Source organism: Pipistrellus kuhlii, unplaced genomic scaffold (genome assembly GCF_014108245.1).
Source record: "Pipistrellus kuhlii isolate mPipKuh1 unplaced genomic scaffold, mPipKuh1.p scaffold_m20_p_14, whole genome shotgun sequence".
Lineage (NCBI taxonomy): Eukaryota > Metazoa > Chordata > Mammalia > Chiroptera > Vespertilionidae > Pipistrellus > Pipistrellus kuhlii.
Genome location: NW_023425449.1, coordinates 310,233 through 326,417, shown reverse-complemented (window position 1 = coordinate 326,417; position 16,185 = coordinate 310,233). Strand labels below are relative to the sequence as shown.

Genomic DNA, 16,185 nt, shown 5'->3' with positions numbered 1-16,185 from the left:
GGGCCTCAGGGACCTCCCCCCTCACGTGAGCGGCTCCTCTGACAGACCTCCCGTCCTCTCCACCGGTCCAGCTTCTTAGAAGCTCTGGCCAGCTCGCACCCCCCCCCCCGTGCTGGCCCTCCCCTCGGGGACCTGGTGCTCCCGGCTCCCCAGGCTCCGGTGGCCCCCATTCCATGCGTGTGAGCCCCCGGGAACGGTTAGTGACGGCTCCCCCGAGGCTGAGAGAGAGTTCAGGAACCTGCAGCCAGGCCTCCCAGGGACGCTCCCAGCAGGGGGACCTGCCTTGCCTGGCTCCCGGGGTGCCTGGGCCTGAGAAGTCCCCTCGGGCTTCTGTGTGGGCTGAGCCCTGGGAGTGAAGGGTTCCCAAGCCCCCTCTCCCCCACACTCCCCGGCGGCAGGGGGAAGGGCAGCCTCCTCCTCCTCCCAGCCCTCCCGCCTCTGCCGGCCTGAGGTGGGGGGGGCTGCAGGGGGCTGGCTTCTGTCAGGGGAGCCCCTGAGGCCCTTCCACCCTGGACCCAGGACCCAGAAGCTGCCTGTGGGGCCATGGGCTGTGCCCCCCGGTTCCCAGAGACCCCCAACCTGAGGGCCGGGGCCGCCGCCTCGCACCCTCCACAGCTCCGTTCCGGCCGAGAGAGAGAGAGAGAGAGAGAGAGAGAGAGAGCGCACACTCCGCCCAGTTTCAGTGTTTTATTAGCAAAACCGTACAAAAGGGTCTGTCTTCGGGGAGGCCTGGCCGGGCCTGGGTTCTGCTCCTGTGCAACCAGGGGGGTGGGGGGGGCGGGGGGGCACAGTGTCGCCTGCAGCTCAGTCCCCGCTCCGGGAACCCCAGTGGACGGGCGGAAAGGGGACCCCCAGACACGCCCTGCCCGGCAGACACAGGCCGAGGCAGCACCAGGTGTTGGGGAGGGGGGGTCGGGCCGGGCAGCAGCGGGCCTGGCAGAGACCAGCTCCAGCCCAGGAGCAAAGGCGTGGGGCGTCCCGGGGCGCCGGGCAGGGGCCTGCGCGGCCAGCCTTCGCCCAGGGCTGGCGGGAGCTCGGCAGGAGGAGCCGGTGGCCACACGGCGGCGGGTTCCGGGCTGGAGTGAGTCGGGGCCTGAGTAGCAAACCCCGACTCCAGCCACCGAGGCCTGGGGCCCGCGGGCTGGCAGCCGGCGGGGCGGGCACCTGGCGGCCTGCCCTCAGCCGGCCTGTCTTCAGCACCGCTCTCTCGGGGTCCCTCTCCTCGGGGTCTCCTCTCCGCACCCCCCTCTGCTGGCCGCAGGCATCTCCTGGGCGGCAGCTCGTGGGGGGGGAGGGGGCAGTGCCAGGCGCAGCAGCCGGGGCTCCGGGGAGCCTGAGACCTGGAGGAAGGAAGACACAGATGTCAGGGGGGCCGGAGGGGGAGGGGGAGCGGAGCAGGGGGCAGGAGGGGGTGGGCGGCGGTCTGTGGGAAGGGCCTCGCAGGCCCCGGGGGGACAGCTGAGGGAAGGGACCGGGGCGGGAGGGGGCTCCTTACCTGTGGGCGTGCTCCTGGCTCCGGGGCACGCTGCCACCTCAGCTCGTTTGGGGGCTGGGGCCGTGGGACCCTCTGCCCGCGCGGTGAGTCAGCCCGCTGAGCTGGAGCATGAATCACGGATGCTGCTGGGGAGAGAACATGGGAGCCGTGTGAGCTGGCTCAGCAAACTCCCCCGGCCCTGCCTCCCACCTGCCCCTCTCCCTCACCCGGGGTCTCTGCGCCCCACGCAGCCCTGGGGCCCGCCGGCTGGGGCGCCTCCCAGCCTCCTGGGCTCCCCTGGAACCATGGCCCTGGCCTGGGCGCTCCCTGCTCTATGGCGACCCCTGGTGGTTAGTGCCCAGCTGCAGGGGCTCACCTGAGGGGCCAGGAGCCGGCGCTGCTGCTGCTGCTGCTGCTGCTGCTGCTGCTGCTGCTTTGGGGTTGGGGGTCAGCTTGCTTCCTCCAGGACGGGAGTGGGCGGTCCTGTCCGAGGCTGGCCGGCTACCCTGTGCAGCCATGGCCGGAGGGCGCTGCAGCCCTGAAGCTGAGGTCCCCGAGGCACGGGCTGTCTCCGCTTCGGCTCTGGGGCGTCCCGAGCTCGGTGCCCGCTGCCCATGCCACTCGGAGGGGGAAGCTGGCCACAGGGCGCTGTGCGGGAGGCGGGAGCCGGGGCTGGCTCGCCGTGACCTGAGTGTGTGCTTGGGGGGGGGGGGTCTGGTGGACCAGGCAGGCCCAGGCCCCGAAGACAGACGGCGGAGGTGACGGGCAGGGTGCTGCAGGGAGAGGGGACTCTGTCCCTGTGTCCTATGGGTCAGGCTGGGCGGCCAGGCGCCGTCCCCCTGAGGGAGTCGGCCCAGCTGGAAAGTCCCGGTGGGCAGAGGCTGCGGGCGGGCACGGCGGCGAGGCCCTCTACTCGGGCTTGGCGCAGTCGCTGACGGCGGACTCGTTGGTGAGGGCAGGCGTGAGGGCGCCCTCGGGCTCGGGCTCGGGCTGGGCCCCGGCCTCCTCGGGGGCGGGGCGCGGGGCGGCGGGCTCGGCCTGCTCCAGGCCGCCCTGCACCTCCAGGCCGCGCTGGATGAGCTGCTCCAGGGTCTTGGGCAGCGGGTGGCGCAGGAAGCGCTTGAGCTTGGGCTGCAGGGTGCCCACCACGTACTGGATGATCTCCTCCTCCTCGGCGTCCACGTACAGCGTCTGGTACAGGTCGCGCTTGCGCCACAGGAACTGGTCGAGGGGCTCGCCCTGCTTCTGCGGCAGGTCCAGCTCGCGCTGCAGCGCCTCGCGGGACAGCGTGCCCTCGCTGTACTGCAGGAACTCCTTCTTGAACTGCACCCAGTTCTTGACGGAGCCCTGCTTGAACTCCCACCACTTCTTGGCGGGCCCGTTCATGTGGTTCCGGATCTGGGACAGCCAGTACTCCTCCGAGCCGCCCACCTGCTGCAGGTACTCCTCCAGGTGGCTGAGGAACTCGTGCGGGTCCTCGAACACCTGTGTGTCCACGCCGGGCAGCGGCTGCCCGTCCTCGCCGGGCCCCCAGGGCGGGTACTGCTGCGCCTCCTCGTCCTCCAGCGCCTGGCCCGGCGGCAGCTCGCCCGCGGCCGGCGGCGGCGGGATGGCGTAGGGGCTGACGCTGTAGTCGTAGCCGTCGGCCTCCTGGCAGCAGCCCTCGGGGCCGCCCACGCCCACGGACACGGCGCGGCCCGGCTCGCCGCCCGCCGGGTGCTTGGCGCCCGCGGCCTCCAGGCGGTCGGCCCAGCGCTCCAGGCGGTAGAAGACCTCGCGCCACACGTGCATCTCGCGCTTGACCCAGCGCTCCAGGTGCGCGATGGTGTCCTGGCAGCGGCTCAGGCAGGCCTTGATGGAGCGGCGCCAGCGCAGCGAGTCGCCGGGGGGCACGTAGCCGTCCAGGTTGCCCTCCAGCTTGCCCACCGAGCGGTGCAGCCCGCGGAGCTCGCGCTCCACCTGCTTGGACACCTCGGCCAGCAGGTGCCGGTGGGTGCGGCGCACGTGCTCCAGCATCTCGGCGCGGCACTTGCCGATCTGCAGCACCACGTTGGGCTTGGCCACCGGCCCGCCGCGCGGCGTGGGGTAGGCGTGGAGGCCCCCGGGCGTCCTGTGGTCCAGCTCCATCGGCGCAGGGGACCGGAGGGCGGGCGGAGCGTCCTCTGGGGCGGCGGCGGCGGCGGCGGCTGGAGGAGCGGGCGCCGGTGCGGCGGATGCAGGAGGACGGATGGAGGGTGGGTGGGTGGATGGGTGGATGGGTGGATGGTGGATGGGTGGATGGGTGGATGGATGGATGGATGGATGGATGGCGGCGGGCGGAGAGGCTCGGAGGCTCGCAGGAGCGGTGAGACCGGTGAGGCGGCCGCCGAGCTCTGCAGCAGCCGCCGCGGCGCCGCTCTTTATGCCGCCGGCGGCCGTGGGCGGGCCCTCGCCGAGCGCGGCCTCCCATTGGCCCGCGCCCCGCCCGGCCCGCCCCCGCGCCATCCGCCGGCGGAGCGAGGACCCGCGCCCGCGGCCCCGGTGACTCATCCCGTCCTCCGCCCCCTCCCGCCGCTCCGCCGCTGCAGCCGGGCCGAGCGGACCGCGACCACCCCCAGGCGGGGCGGGGCGGGCGGCGCGGGGGGCAGGTGTGCGCCCTGAGAGCCGGAAGCGCGTTAGCCCGCCGCCTCCCCTCCGCGCCCGGGGCGGGAGGGGGCCCCGGGCTCAGCGCCCCCTGCCCGGAGGGGAGGTGCCGCCCGCCCTGCCCGGTGAGGCCGCGATGCTCAGCCACAGTGAACCGACCCCCCATGCTCAGACCCCCCCGGAGCTGAGGGTGCCCAGGCGGGGCGCACACCCCGGGGTCAGGCCCGGAGCCCCTGCCCGCCCAGCCCTGGGTCCTCCGCGCCTGTGGGTCCCCAGGCCTGGGCGCTGCCCCCTGGCACCGGTGTGGGTGTGAGACGCCTGACAGCCCCTCCCTGGCCTCGGTGGGGCCTGAGGTTCCCCCAGTGCCCCCAATCTGGAAGCTGGCCGGGGTGCGGTGGTGGGGTGGGAGGGGAGGCGGGGGGGGGGGGGGCCTGCGCGCACTGCAGGGCTGGGCCCTGAACCCAGGCGGGGGAAACCTGTCATAAGCGCCAAGAGGCTGGCAGAGGGAGCGGGAGGAAGGAGGGAGGGGGCAGGAGAGGGAAAGCGGCGGCAGAGCACAGAGCAGAGCGAGAACGCGCCTTATAAGGAAGGCGTGGGGCTCCGGAAGCGAGATTCCCGGCCTCCCTGGCAGCGCGCGGGGACGTCCTTCCTGGGTGACCCGCCGGGAGGGTCTGGGCCCCGTCACCTGGCACACCACCCCCATGGCCATGCAGACACCCCCTCCCCGTGCCGCCCCCGAGCCGAGCCCCTGCTGCCGGCCTCTCCCTGTCCCTCTGCCACCCCCCACTGCACACTCATCCCCCCGTCATCCCTCCCCACACAACCCCCCACAGACACGCATCCCCCCGCACTGACATGCATCCCCCCACACTGACACGCGTCCCCCGGTACACTCACCCCCCGGTACACTCACCGCTCCCCCGCCCCCCCGCTCTGGCTTAGTCACTCGCGGGGACACGGCCCTGGCAGGTGCCCACGCTCTGGAGTCCCCGCTCCCCCCAGCCCCTCCGCCAGCGGGAGCCCTCCTCCCACCCCGAGCCAGTCTGAGCTTCCGCCCCTGCTTTGGACCGGGAAAGTCTTTCTGGCAAAACCTCCCCAAAAATGGCTCTCCTGGCATTTCTAATTTCAGGCGAGTGGGTGGGAGAGGAGGGGGCGGCGGCAGCCCTCCCAGAGCCGGGATCCCGAGCTCAGCCGGCGTTCCCGAGCGGGAGCCGGAGCCGGAGCCGGAGCCGGAGTGGAGGAGGCAGTGGGCCGCTGGGGTGAGTGGCCGGCCGGGTGCTGGGAGCCGCGTGGAGGGCGGCCGTGCCCCCGTCTGCAGGAGCCCGGCCCATGTCCGAGGGCCTGGTGGGGGGAGGCCCCCCTGAGCCGGCGGGCAGGGACCGCGCACCTCCCTGTGCACACCACACGCGTGTGCGGTGGGCGTGCCAGAGCCAGCACCCGAGCGGCCAGGAGTCACCCCCTAGCCCCCTCAGGTCCAGGGCCTCTGACCAGCTGGGTGGCCTGGGCCAGGGCGTGGCTCCGTGTCCCAGGACCCACAGTGGTCTCTGCCTCCTCCTGCCCCACCACGGCAGCCGTGTCTGCACCCAGCCAGGGCCTGGGGGGCCCAGGAGGGGAGGATACTGAGGGGGGAGCCAAGGTGGGCAGTGGGGGGCAGGTTAACCATCACCTGTGGGGCAGCGGGCCTGGGGGTGGGGTGGGGGGAGGGAGCCTCCAGGTTCGGTGGGTGGCCCCTCCCAGGCTGGTCCAGCAGCCGGGGAGGGCGAGGCTGCGGGCCTGCAGGCGGCTGCGGAGGCTGCTGGCGGAGCCGCAGGACAGACAGAACGGCTCTGTGCTGGGGAACGTGTAATCTGGCGTAATTATCGCCCCAGAGGCCAGCAAACCCGGCACTGGCCCTGGGGCTCCGTTCCCCCCCTCCAGGCCGCTCCCCCGCTGGGATGGGGTCTGCCCGCCTCACCCTGCCCCTCCGAGCAGCCCTCCCCTCCAGAGGGCAGCCCTCCCCGCCTCACACAGGCAGGAGGGCGGATGGCAGGAGAGCTGGCCATGCAGGGAGGGGAGGCCCGGGCCCCTCTCGGAGCCCAGCGCGTCTGCGGTCCGGGCCTCACCACCGCCGAGGCCTGGCCTTAGGGAGGGCTCTGCGGGGAGGCGGGCGGGCGGGCAGGGTGAGCACAGGGCTGCCCAATGCCGAGGCCAGTGGGACCCACTAAGACCCCCTGGTCTGGCCTTCTGCCCGGGGCTCCTCTCAGGGTGCCCGCCCCACCCCACCCCCCTGAGCTGGTGCCTCCCGGCTGCTCTGTGAGCGGCTCGTCCCCCACAGCGCACACCCTGTGGGGACCCTCCTCTCCTGTGGGGGCTGCTCCCTCCTGGCTGAGGTCCGCCTCAGCGGTCAGCCCTCCCCCCGCCTGGGCCTGCGTCCGGGGTTACCCTCCACAACCGGTCTCGGCCACCCCGTGGGGCCCGCCATCCCGGTCCGGGGCCTCACTCCTTGGCCCCACGCCTGCGGGGGCTGGCGGGAAGGACCAGGCCGCCCGGTGCCCGCTGCCCGCTGCCCACCGCAGGCCCAGCGCCGGCCGGCACTGCTGGAGGGCAGGACCTGTGCCCCTGCTCCTGCCGCCTCCTGCGGGGGCTGGCCTCACAGCGAGCGGCACAGAGCGGGCCTTCAGGAGGGTCAGACCTTAAGCTGGCTCCCCTGAGCCTCAACTTCCCACCTGTGAAATGGGCGGCAGTGCCACAGCCACATGTCACTGAGGCTGAGGGCAGGAGTCCCTGCCAGTGTCACCCTTCCACAGGATCCCCCTGTGGCCCCCTTCCTGCCGCTCGCCCCGCGCCCCCCCGCCCCCCGCCGCCTTCACCTCCCGGGGCACACGGGGCAGGGCCTGCAGGGGTCAGGGCGTCCCGATTGTGGGCCAGGTCCCGAGACAGGAGGGGCCGCACCGGAGGCTGGGCCCCGGGGAGGCTGGGCCGGGGGAGGCCGGGCCCCGGGGAGGCCGGGCCCCGGGGAGGCCGGGCCCCGGGGAGGCTGGGCCCCGGGGAGGCTGGGCCGGGGGAGGCCGGGCCGAGGGAGGCTGGGCCCCGGGGAGGCTGGGCCGAGGGAGGCCGGGCCCCGGGGAGGCTGGGCCGGGGGAGGCTGGGCCCCGGGGAGGCTGGGCCCCGGGGAGGCTGGGCCGAGGGAGGCCGGGCCCCGGGGAGGCTGGGCCGGGGGAGGCTGAGCCCCGGCTGGGCCCCGGGGAGGCTGGGCCCCGGGGAGGCTGGGCCGGGGGAGGCCCGGCCCTGGGGAAACTGGGCCCTGGGGAGGCTGGGTCCCGGGGAGGCTGGGCCCCGGAGGCACAGGAGCCGGGAGAACATTCCCTCTGCTTCCTCTCAGCTTGGCATCCTGTCCCGGAACAGGCAGCCGGGCCTTCTGCGCCCCACTTCCAGACACCCCCCCCCCTGCCTCCCGCCCCAGCGCCTTCCGGCGCAGCCTCCGAGGAAACTTCTGTATTTTTCCGGGGATCCTGGCACGGGGTGCTGCCAGCTGCTCCCTACATCCTCAGGCGGCCCCCGCCCCCAGACCAGGAGGCTGAGCTGGTCCTCCCAGGGCCCTGCCCCCCAGCCCTAGTGGAGGACAGGGAAGCCGAGGGGGCCGGACCCGCAGCGGGAGGCCAGAGCCGGGGGAGGGAGAGGGTGCACAGGGCCGTCTGCCTGCTGCGCCCTGAGGTGGTCAGTCAGTCAATCAGCAAACAGCCCCCAGGACGGGGCGAGGCGGGCGCAGGAGGTGCAGGCCGGAGGGCACGGGCCTCGCCCACAGCCCAAGCTCCTCGAGGGCTGCCCTGGTCCCCTCGGGCCGGACGGGAGGAGAGAGACCCCTGCCGGGCTGAGGTGGGGATCCCACCGAGGTGTGGGGGCCCGGGGAGGCTGGCACCGGAGGCCGAGCAGGGGAGGCTGCTGCAGGGTCGGGCTGGGGGGTGGGGGCGCTGGGTCCTGTCTCCAGGGCAGGAGGGGAGGGGAGGGGAGGGGTTGCTGGGCGGGACGCTGGGTCTGTGGCCGGGAGGGGCACAGGGGCCGCAGGTGCAGCCCATGGGGAGGCCCCAGCTGAGAGCCAGGTGGGGGGAGGGCCAGCTGAGAACGGTCTAGGGTTGGGGAAGGGGAGCCAGGGCCGGCGGGCAGGTGAGGGGGGAGGCGAGGCCGCACCAGGAGCAGCGGGGGCCTCCTGGGGGGGAGGGCAGCTGCCCCTTCCCCTACCCTGGGTGCCCGGCCTGGCTGGGTGCCGTGCCCGGTGCCCAGGGCCCCAGACCTGCTGCCAGGTCCCCCCGGGCAGCCCCTCAGCGGGGGAGGGGGTCCAGCCGGCTGGCCCCGGATGCCCGGGACTGCGGCTCGGAGCAGTGCAGGGAGGGGCGCCTGCCTCCCGCTCCCCGCTCCCCCCCCCGGCTCTCCCGCAGCTTCCGGAGCCATAAAAGGAGAGAAGCTCAGGGAACAGCGGTGACGGAGACAAGGCTCCCCACGCAGGCGCCCGCCCGCCGCCCGCCGGAAGCAGCGGGAATGGTGGCCGGTGCGGCGAAGCCGGGGCCCCCACCGCTGCTGCCCTCCCCCGCCGCCTGCCCTCCACCCCACCTGCCCTCCGCCCTCTCCTGCCCTCCGCCCCTCCTGCCCTCCGCCCCACCTGCCCTCCGCCCCACCTGCCCTCCGCCCCCTCCTGCCCTCCCCCGCCGCCTGCCCTCCGCCCCCTCCTGCCCTCCGCCCCTCCTGCCCTCCACCCCACCTGCCCTCCACCCCACCTGCCCTCCACCCTCTCCTGCCCTCCGCCCCCTCCTGCCCTCCCCCGCCGCCTGCCCTCCGCCCTCTCCTGCCCTCCGCCCCCTCCTGCCCTCCCCCGCCGCCTGCCCTCCGCCCCACCTGCCCTCCGCCCCACCTGCCCTCCGCCCCCTCCTGCCCTCCGCCCCACCTGCCCTCCGCCCCACCTGCCCTCCGCCCCACCTGCCCTCCGCCCCACCTGCCCTCCGCCCCACCTGCCCTCCGCCCCCTCCTGCCCTCCGCCCCACCTGCCCTCCGCCCCACCTGCCCTCCGCCCCACCTGCCCTCCGCCCCACCTGCCCTCCGCCCCACCTGCCCTCCGCCCCACCTGCCCTCCGCCCTCTCCTGCCCTCCGCCCCCTCAGCTGCCCGAGCGTGCTCCGCCCCCAATCCTGGCGGAGGGGCCTGGCGCGGGAGGGGCCGCCGACTTAAGGACAGCGGGGCCCCCAGCACTGCGGGGCCAGGCCGGCACAGCCTCTGCCAGCAGGTGGACTGGCCGGGAAGGGAGCGGCCCAGGGCTGGCAGGTGCGTGAGGGGTGCAGCGCTGGCGGGGCTCACCCCTCCCTGTCTGACCGCCCGGCACCCCCTCCCTCCCCTGGCTGGGCCACCTTCTAGCTGCCTCCCGCCCGCCCACCCGCTTGGACAGGCCACCGGCCACCCAGTCCAGCCAGCCGCGCCCTGGGCTCCCGCCCTGGCTGCCCAGGCCTCCGGCCCCGACTCCCTGCCTGGGAGCAGAGTGGACACAGGGTGGTGGGTCCCCGGCCAGAGGGCGGAGCGAGGAGGGGCCCTTCACCAGGCACCTCCATCAGCAGGAGTGGCGAGGGGCGCCAGCCCCCCGGAACGCTCGGCCTCTGCTGGACCAGTGGCAACAGGCCCTCGGGTCACAGCCCAGCCGCCCGGTGAGACCACCCTGCCCCAGTGGCCCCAGTGGCCCCGGGCCTCTGCATCCAAGCACAAGGCCACCAGCAGCCGGGGACTGGCGTCGGCTGAGGGGCCGCTGGCAGGCGTGGGGCAGGGTTCCAGGACGGCCCGCAGCTTCCAGGCCCCGTGGGGGGAGTGGCAGGTCCCTAACCCAGTGCGTCCCCAGCAGGAGGCGCTGACATGAGCCCGCTGCTGCCCATGGTCCAGGCTCTGCCCCGAGTTACAAGTGCCCCTCATACAAGCGGTCAACACCGGTCACAACCACCTCCCCACCCCATGGCCACAGCCACGACCCCCTCACCTCCACCACCACCACCACCACCCCATCACCATCGACATCACCACCACCACCCCATCACCACCACCCCATCACCACCAACATCACCATCACCACCCCATCACCACCACCCCATCACCACCGACATCACCATCACCACCCCATCACCACCACCCCATCACCTCCACCACCACCCCATCACCACCACCACCCCATCACCTCCACCACCACCACCCCATCACCACCGACATCACCACCAACATCACCACCAACCCCCCATCACCACCACCCCATCACCTCCACCACCACCCCATCACCACCACCACCCCATCACCTCCACCACCACCACCCCATCACCACCGACATCACCACCAACATCACCACCACCACCCCATCACCACCAACATCACCATCACCACCGACATCACCATCACCACCTCCACCACCACCACCACCCCATCACCACCGACATCACCACCACCACCAGCAGCATCACCATCACACCTCCATCACATCATCACCATCACCTGCACTTCCACTCCCACCACCACCATCACCCTGCCCCTCCCGCTGCCCCAGCCGCGGGCCCCACCACACACACACACACACACACACACACACGGGCTTCGGGCTGAAACATTTATTCTCAGTTCCGAGGCTGGAAGTGCCCCGGCCCCGCCCCGCAGCGCGAGTGACTCTGGGGAGGGCCCGGCTGGTCCAGGGTCAGCACTGTCCCGTCCTGGAGTCTCTAGAAGGTTCCACCTCACTGGAACCGGCAGACACCACGCTGGAGAAGCCTGGGCGGCCCACTGGCGGCCACCATGGGCGAGGCCGCCGGCCGCCGGCCCCCGGCCCCCCAGGACAGCCGTGGCCAGCGTGCGGCACCGGCAGGCTGGGCGGGGGGCGCTGTGGACACGCCGACCGGAGCCGCCCCACCCCACCCCTCCTGCCCACCCGGGCCCCACGTCCCTGACACAGGCCCCCCAGGTGCCGCAGGCCCGGCCCCGCCACGAGGACCGTCAGTGTCCTGTGTCCCCCGTGGCTGCGACGTGGTGGCCACCGCCGGCCCCTCCACGGGTCCCTGCCCGGCCGCTCTGGCCACCTCCTGGGGGCCTGGGTCGCCCGGCCTGGGCCACGGTGCCGGTCACTGTCCAGGACGGGGTGTGTGTGTGTGTGTACCTGTGAGGCCCACCATGCAGGCGGCCGCTCCACTCCTCCGCATCAGAGCAGGCTCTGCTGGCCGGCGGGCTGTGCCCCCACCACACCCACCAATCCAGCCCCCAGCTCCCCCCCCCGCCCCGCCCCGGCGGCCGTGGTGGCCCTGGCCTCCCTCTCCAGGTCCTGGCCCCAGCTCCTCCTCTCCTCCCCCGTCCTCCCCCCGTCCTCCCCCCCCAGCTCCCCCCCCCCGCCCCGCCCCGGCGGCCGTGGTGGCCCTGGCCTCCCTCTCCAGGTCCTGGCCCCAGCTCCTCCTCTCCTCCCCCGTCCCCCCCCCCCCCCCCCCCCCCCCCCCCCGGCTGTGCAGCTCGCCCGCCGGCGCTGACTCAGGCGGAGGGGCCTTTGTCTGGGAAGCAGGCACGTCAGGCCCACGTCATCCGGCCCACCGCGGCCTGACGCCCCGCCCAGCCCAGGGCGGCCCCGTGCGGCGGCGGGGGCTCCGGGGACACAGAGAGAGGAGGGCCCCCACCTCCCGTGTCCCCCCCACACACACACCCCTGCAGCCAGGTGAGGCAGCTGCTGGGAGAGCACCGCCCGCACCGCCCGCACCGCCCTCTCCGTAAGCGTCAGAGTCCCCGGGGACCAGGGCCGACCCTCATCCAGAGCGAGAGAGGCTGATGCCTGCAGGCCTCGGGGTCCTGGGGCCCCCAGGGGCCCCTAGCAGACTGAGCCCGCCACCAGCAGGCGGCTGGGCTCGCCGGTCAGGGAGCGGCTGGTCTCGAGTGGCCAGTGAGGCCTCTGAGGGGGGGGACCCTGATCCATGTGGTGAGAGGGACAGGACAGACTGGACAGAGGCTCTCCGAAGGGCCTGATCCCACCCCACAGGCTGGGCAAGGGGACCTGGCCATGCCTGGCACTCAGTGGGCTCAGCCTGCCCACCCCTCCCTGCCCGCCCGCCCCCTCCCTGGATTCCCAGGCAGTGGGCAGCGGGGTCTGTCCGGGCTGCCGAAGGGGAGGGGAAGGGGAGGGGACGACGTGGGCACAGCCCCCGGCCCCCAGCTCGGGTGGCCTCGAGGCTCTGCAGGTCCCATCACCGCCCTCCGTCCGTCTATTGGGGTAACACACCCCACGTGAACACACGCGGCCCGCCAGCCGCCCCAGCCCCGGGCAGGGCCTGTGCCCGCCCTCAGGTAACGGAGGACAGAGGCCGGTTCTGAGGAGCAGGCGGCAGCCGCGGGCCCGCAGGCCATGGGAGCCGCCGCCGCCGCTGTGCCCGCCTGGGGCTCTCCGAACGTCCGTCCTCTGCGCTGGCCGCAGCTCTCCACGCTGGCCAGCGCCCTCAGCGGCCAGACCCCGGTGGGCGGGCTCTGTGGGGGCGGTGGCCCCCAAGGGACAGGCCATCTGTGCGCAGGGAGGAGAGGAGGGGGGGCCCCGGGGGCAGAGGGCTGAGCAGTGCAGTGAGGCCGGCCCCCCTTGGGTGGGCAGGTGGGGGCGGACCCAGCACGGAAGGCGCTCGGAATGGCACAGCATGTGGCCCACGTCTCGGGGACCGAGTCTGGGCGGGACGGGTGCTGGGAGCCCGGAGGTCCCCTCAGGAAAGACGCGGGTGCCGCAGGACACCAGGCTCCCGTGGGACCGCGAACAGCTGTCCACCGGCCACAGGAGGCCCTGCTGGCGACCCGCCTCGGCCCGTGTGACACGCACAGCCACCAGGCCCAGGCCAGCGGCACCCGAGCGGCGGGGCCTGGACCAGCCTGCGGCCGGGACAGCAGCCCGGCCATGGTGGCCTGAGCGCCCGCTCCCCGCTCCAGGGGCCCATGCTCTCCACACTCTGCGGGTCAGACCTCTGCGCGAGGTCAGAGCAAGGCTCAGCCCCCAGCACCAGGCAGACCCGCCCAGGCCCTGGCTCCTCCCGTTCGCTTGACGGGACGGAAGGCAGGTAACAGAATGGGACAGCTCCCGGGGACAGCTCCCGCCGCGGCACCACGCGGCCAGGGGCCCGGTCAGCTCTCGCCCGCGGTGCAGGGCGCGCAGGCCGCGGGGGCGCGGCCCCCCCCGAGCGCTCCCGGGGGCCCTCGGGCTTGGCCACGGCCCTGAGGGGCGGGCGCCACCGCCCGGCGAGCTCGGAGCGCAGCGCCCGCAGCTGCCCCAGCTCCGCGCCGAGAAGCAGGGCCGGGCGGCGGCGAAGCGCAGCACCGTGTCGAAGGCCGCGGCCGCCCGCTCCCGGGACGCCTCCTCGCCCCGCCCGGCAGCCCCGGGGCCCCTGTCCTCCTCCGTCTGCTCCGGGGGGCGCTTGGCCGGACGCCCAGCCCCGGCCGCCAGCCCCGGGGCCGCGCTGCCCTGCAGCCGGCCGCTCAGCCGCGCCCGGACCCGGCCCCGAGCTCCGGGACGTGCGCGAAGGTCTGGTCGTGAGGCCTGGCTCCCGGGCGCTCGGGCTCCTCCGCGCAAGAGGAGCCCTCGGCCGGCGCGGCTGAAGAGGCGGCGGGCACGGCGTCCCAGGCGCAGGCCACGCCGCGCGCCGGGCAGCCGGGCGGCGCCCCCGGGGGGCTGGCGAAGCTCTCCAGGAAGCCGCGCCGGGTGCCCTGGTCCATGGGCTGGAGGAGGGCGGCGGCGCCGGCCGGCAGGAAGACGGTGAAGATGCTCCCGGCCACCAGCTCCGACGCCGGCGGGTGGGCCTGGGAGCCGTCCAGCAGCAGCACGGCCTTGCTGTCCGCGGGCAGCCCCAGGGCGCGGAAGCGCTCCCGCACCGCGGGGGCGAAGGTGTGGTGGAACCAGCCGGCCAGCACGGCCCGGCCCGCCCACGCGGTCCCCGACGCCCGGCAGGCCGCCGGCAGGTGCTGGGTGCCCCCGGGGGCCCGGGCGCCGCCACACTTCCCGACCACCAGGGGCTTGATCCTGTGGGAGCCCGCGGCGTTGGCGCACACGAGGACGGTCAGCCTGTCCCGGCCCTGCCTGCCGCCCGGCGCCGGCTCGCCCTCGGCCGCGGGTTCCGGCCGGCGCTGTACACCTGCTCCGGAGTGAGGCCGTGCTCGGCCGCCAGGCCCCGGAAGAACCCGCAGAACCGCTCGGCCGCGTGGCGCTCGGCCGCCTGCCTCTCCCCGGCCGCGTCCAGCCTCTGGATGCCGTGCCGGGCCTTAAAGCGCCACAGCCAGCCGCCGGAGAACACACAGGGCTCGGTGAGCCGCATCTGCGCGTACAGGTCCTTGGCCTTGGCGATGAGCGTGGGGCCGGACACGGGCAGGCCCGCGGCGCGCCGGCCCACAAACCAGGCGTGCAGCGCCCGGTCCAGGCGCTCCAGCCGGGGCGTGTGCAGCGTGCGCCGCCGCTCCAGCGCGAGGCCGCAGGCCGAGCCGGCCAGGAAGCGCAGCAGCCGCGCCTTGTGGGCCCGGATGTCGTAGAGCGTGGACATGCCCACGTTGTACTCCTGCATCAGCGCCTTCCGGCTCTCGCCCTTCTCCAGCCGCGCGCACACGTCCATCTTCTCCCTCAGGGTCAGCACCACCCGCTTGCGCTTCCCCCCGGGGCTCCTCCCGGCGGCCTGCCTGGCGGCCATGTGGAGGGCGGCTGGTCGCGTCCCGGAGGCAGGCCCGGGCGGGTGGAGGGGCCGGGCCCCGGTGCTGGGGGCCTCCCCTCCCCCGTCTCGGCCTGCCAGTCTGCTGGTCCTCCTGGCGCCTCCGGCCTCCCTGCAGGCCCAGCAGCCTCTGGCATCAGGGCTCCCCCGTCTTCCGCTCCTGGCACGGACGTGGCAGCTCCTGGGACTCTCGTCACACGGCCCCACAGGTCTCTGCGCTGCTAAGGCCGTGGCCTCCTCTGTGGGACGGAGGCCGCTCCTCCTCTCGGCCCCAGGCCGAGCAGAGGGGCCGGGGGAGCTGGCTGCGGCTCCCAGAGGTGCGCGCTGTGTGGCCCTGTGGGGAGCAGAGGAAGGAGAGGCCGTCACCCACTTTTAAGGAGATGCTTGGCAGGAAGCCAGCTTAGAGACCGGGAGGAAAGGGGACCCCGAAGGAAGGGCTGGGATGCCAGGAAAGGGTGTTCTGGAGGCTCACTGCCAGGAAGCCATTCCGGATGGACGGCGCCTCACGCCTGACACCAGGGGTGCGCAGGGTGTTAGCTGAAAACGGGGACCTGGCTCCTGAGGCAGGGGCCTGCTTCAGAGATGGCCTTCAGGTGGTACCCAGAAACAACGTCTCACACCAGAAGGTCCGAGCACGGCAGGAGAAACCTCGGGGCTTCCAGCCGCGCCCCCTCCACCTCCAGGGAGGCACCGCCACCCAGGCCACGGGGACACGGACGGCCTGTTACCCTCTCATGCCCAAGGAACAGCCCAGAGGGGCAGGAGAGTGGGAGGGAGCCCCTTATCCACGTGCAGACCCCTCCCCGTCCCTGCAGAGAGCTAGGGGAGGAGCTGGCCTGGGGGCAGAGGGGCAATCGGGGAGGCAGGCTCAGTAAGGAAGGGTTCCGGCCCAGCTGCTGGCTCAGTGAGCTTTGACCTATGAGCCGGGAGGTCACAGTGGATTCCTGGTCAGGGCAGCGGATCCACGAGTCTCATCACTGATGCTTCTCTCCCTCCCTCACTGAAATCGATAAAAATATATTTTGAGAAAAAGAAGTGTTCTGGAAACCGAGAAAGAGATGGAGGAAGTCTCGGGGGCAAGGAGGATGGGGTGGGGCGGGTAAGGGCCGGTAACATGGGGTGCACATCCTACAGGGAGATCGGTGGGTGCAAACACAGCCCCCTCTGCGCGGACCTCGGGGCGAGGGACCCCGGGGCGGGGAGGCGCGCGGGCCACTCGGGCCGGTGTGGAGGCGTTTCTATCCCGGGGTCACGCGGGGGGCAAGCGCAAACCCAAAAGGGGAAACAGAAAGTCCAGGCTCAGGCAGCTTCCTCCAGGGGAAGGAGGGTGACTCCGCGGCCGGTGGCCTCTGCAGGCGGGGCCCCTGGGTGGGGAGCGGGCGCCGCCAGGCTCCGGGCG

General features: G+C 73.8%; 2 protein-coding genes across 2 annotated transcripts; both read right to left on the bottom strand.

The window, feature by feature from the left end:
• Positions 1–675: 675 nt before the first annotated feature.
• Positions 676–3,846, bottom strand: ARC (activity regulated cytoskeleton associated protein). The gene is given in 5 exon segments (XM_036437482.2): positions 676–1,340; positions 1,496–1,620; positions 1,851–2,000; positions 2,003–2,108; positions 2,411–3,846. Coding segments are annotated over 5 exon segments (1,719 nt in total). The 5' UTR covers positions 3,602–3,846; the 3' UTR covers positions 676–1,193.
• Positions 3,847–11,576: 7,730 nt separating this feature from the next.
• JRK (Jrk helix-turn-helix protein) lies at positions 11,577–15,770 on the bottom strand. The gene is given in 3 exon segments (XM_045581240.1): positions 11,577–14,210; positions 14,213–15,120; positions 15,259–15,770. Coding segments are annotated over 3 exon segments (1,563 nt in total). The 5' UTR covers positions 15,273–15,770; the 3' UTR covers positions 11,577–13,569.
• Between the last annotated feature and the right edge of the window lie 415 nt (positions 15,771–16,185).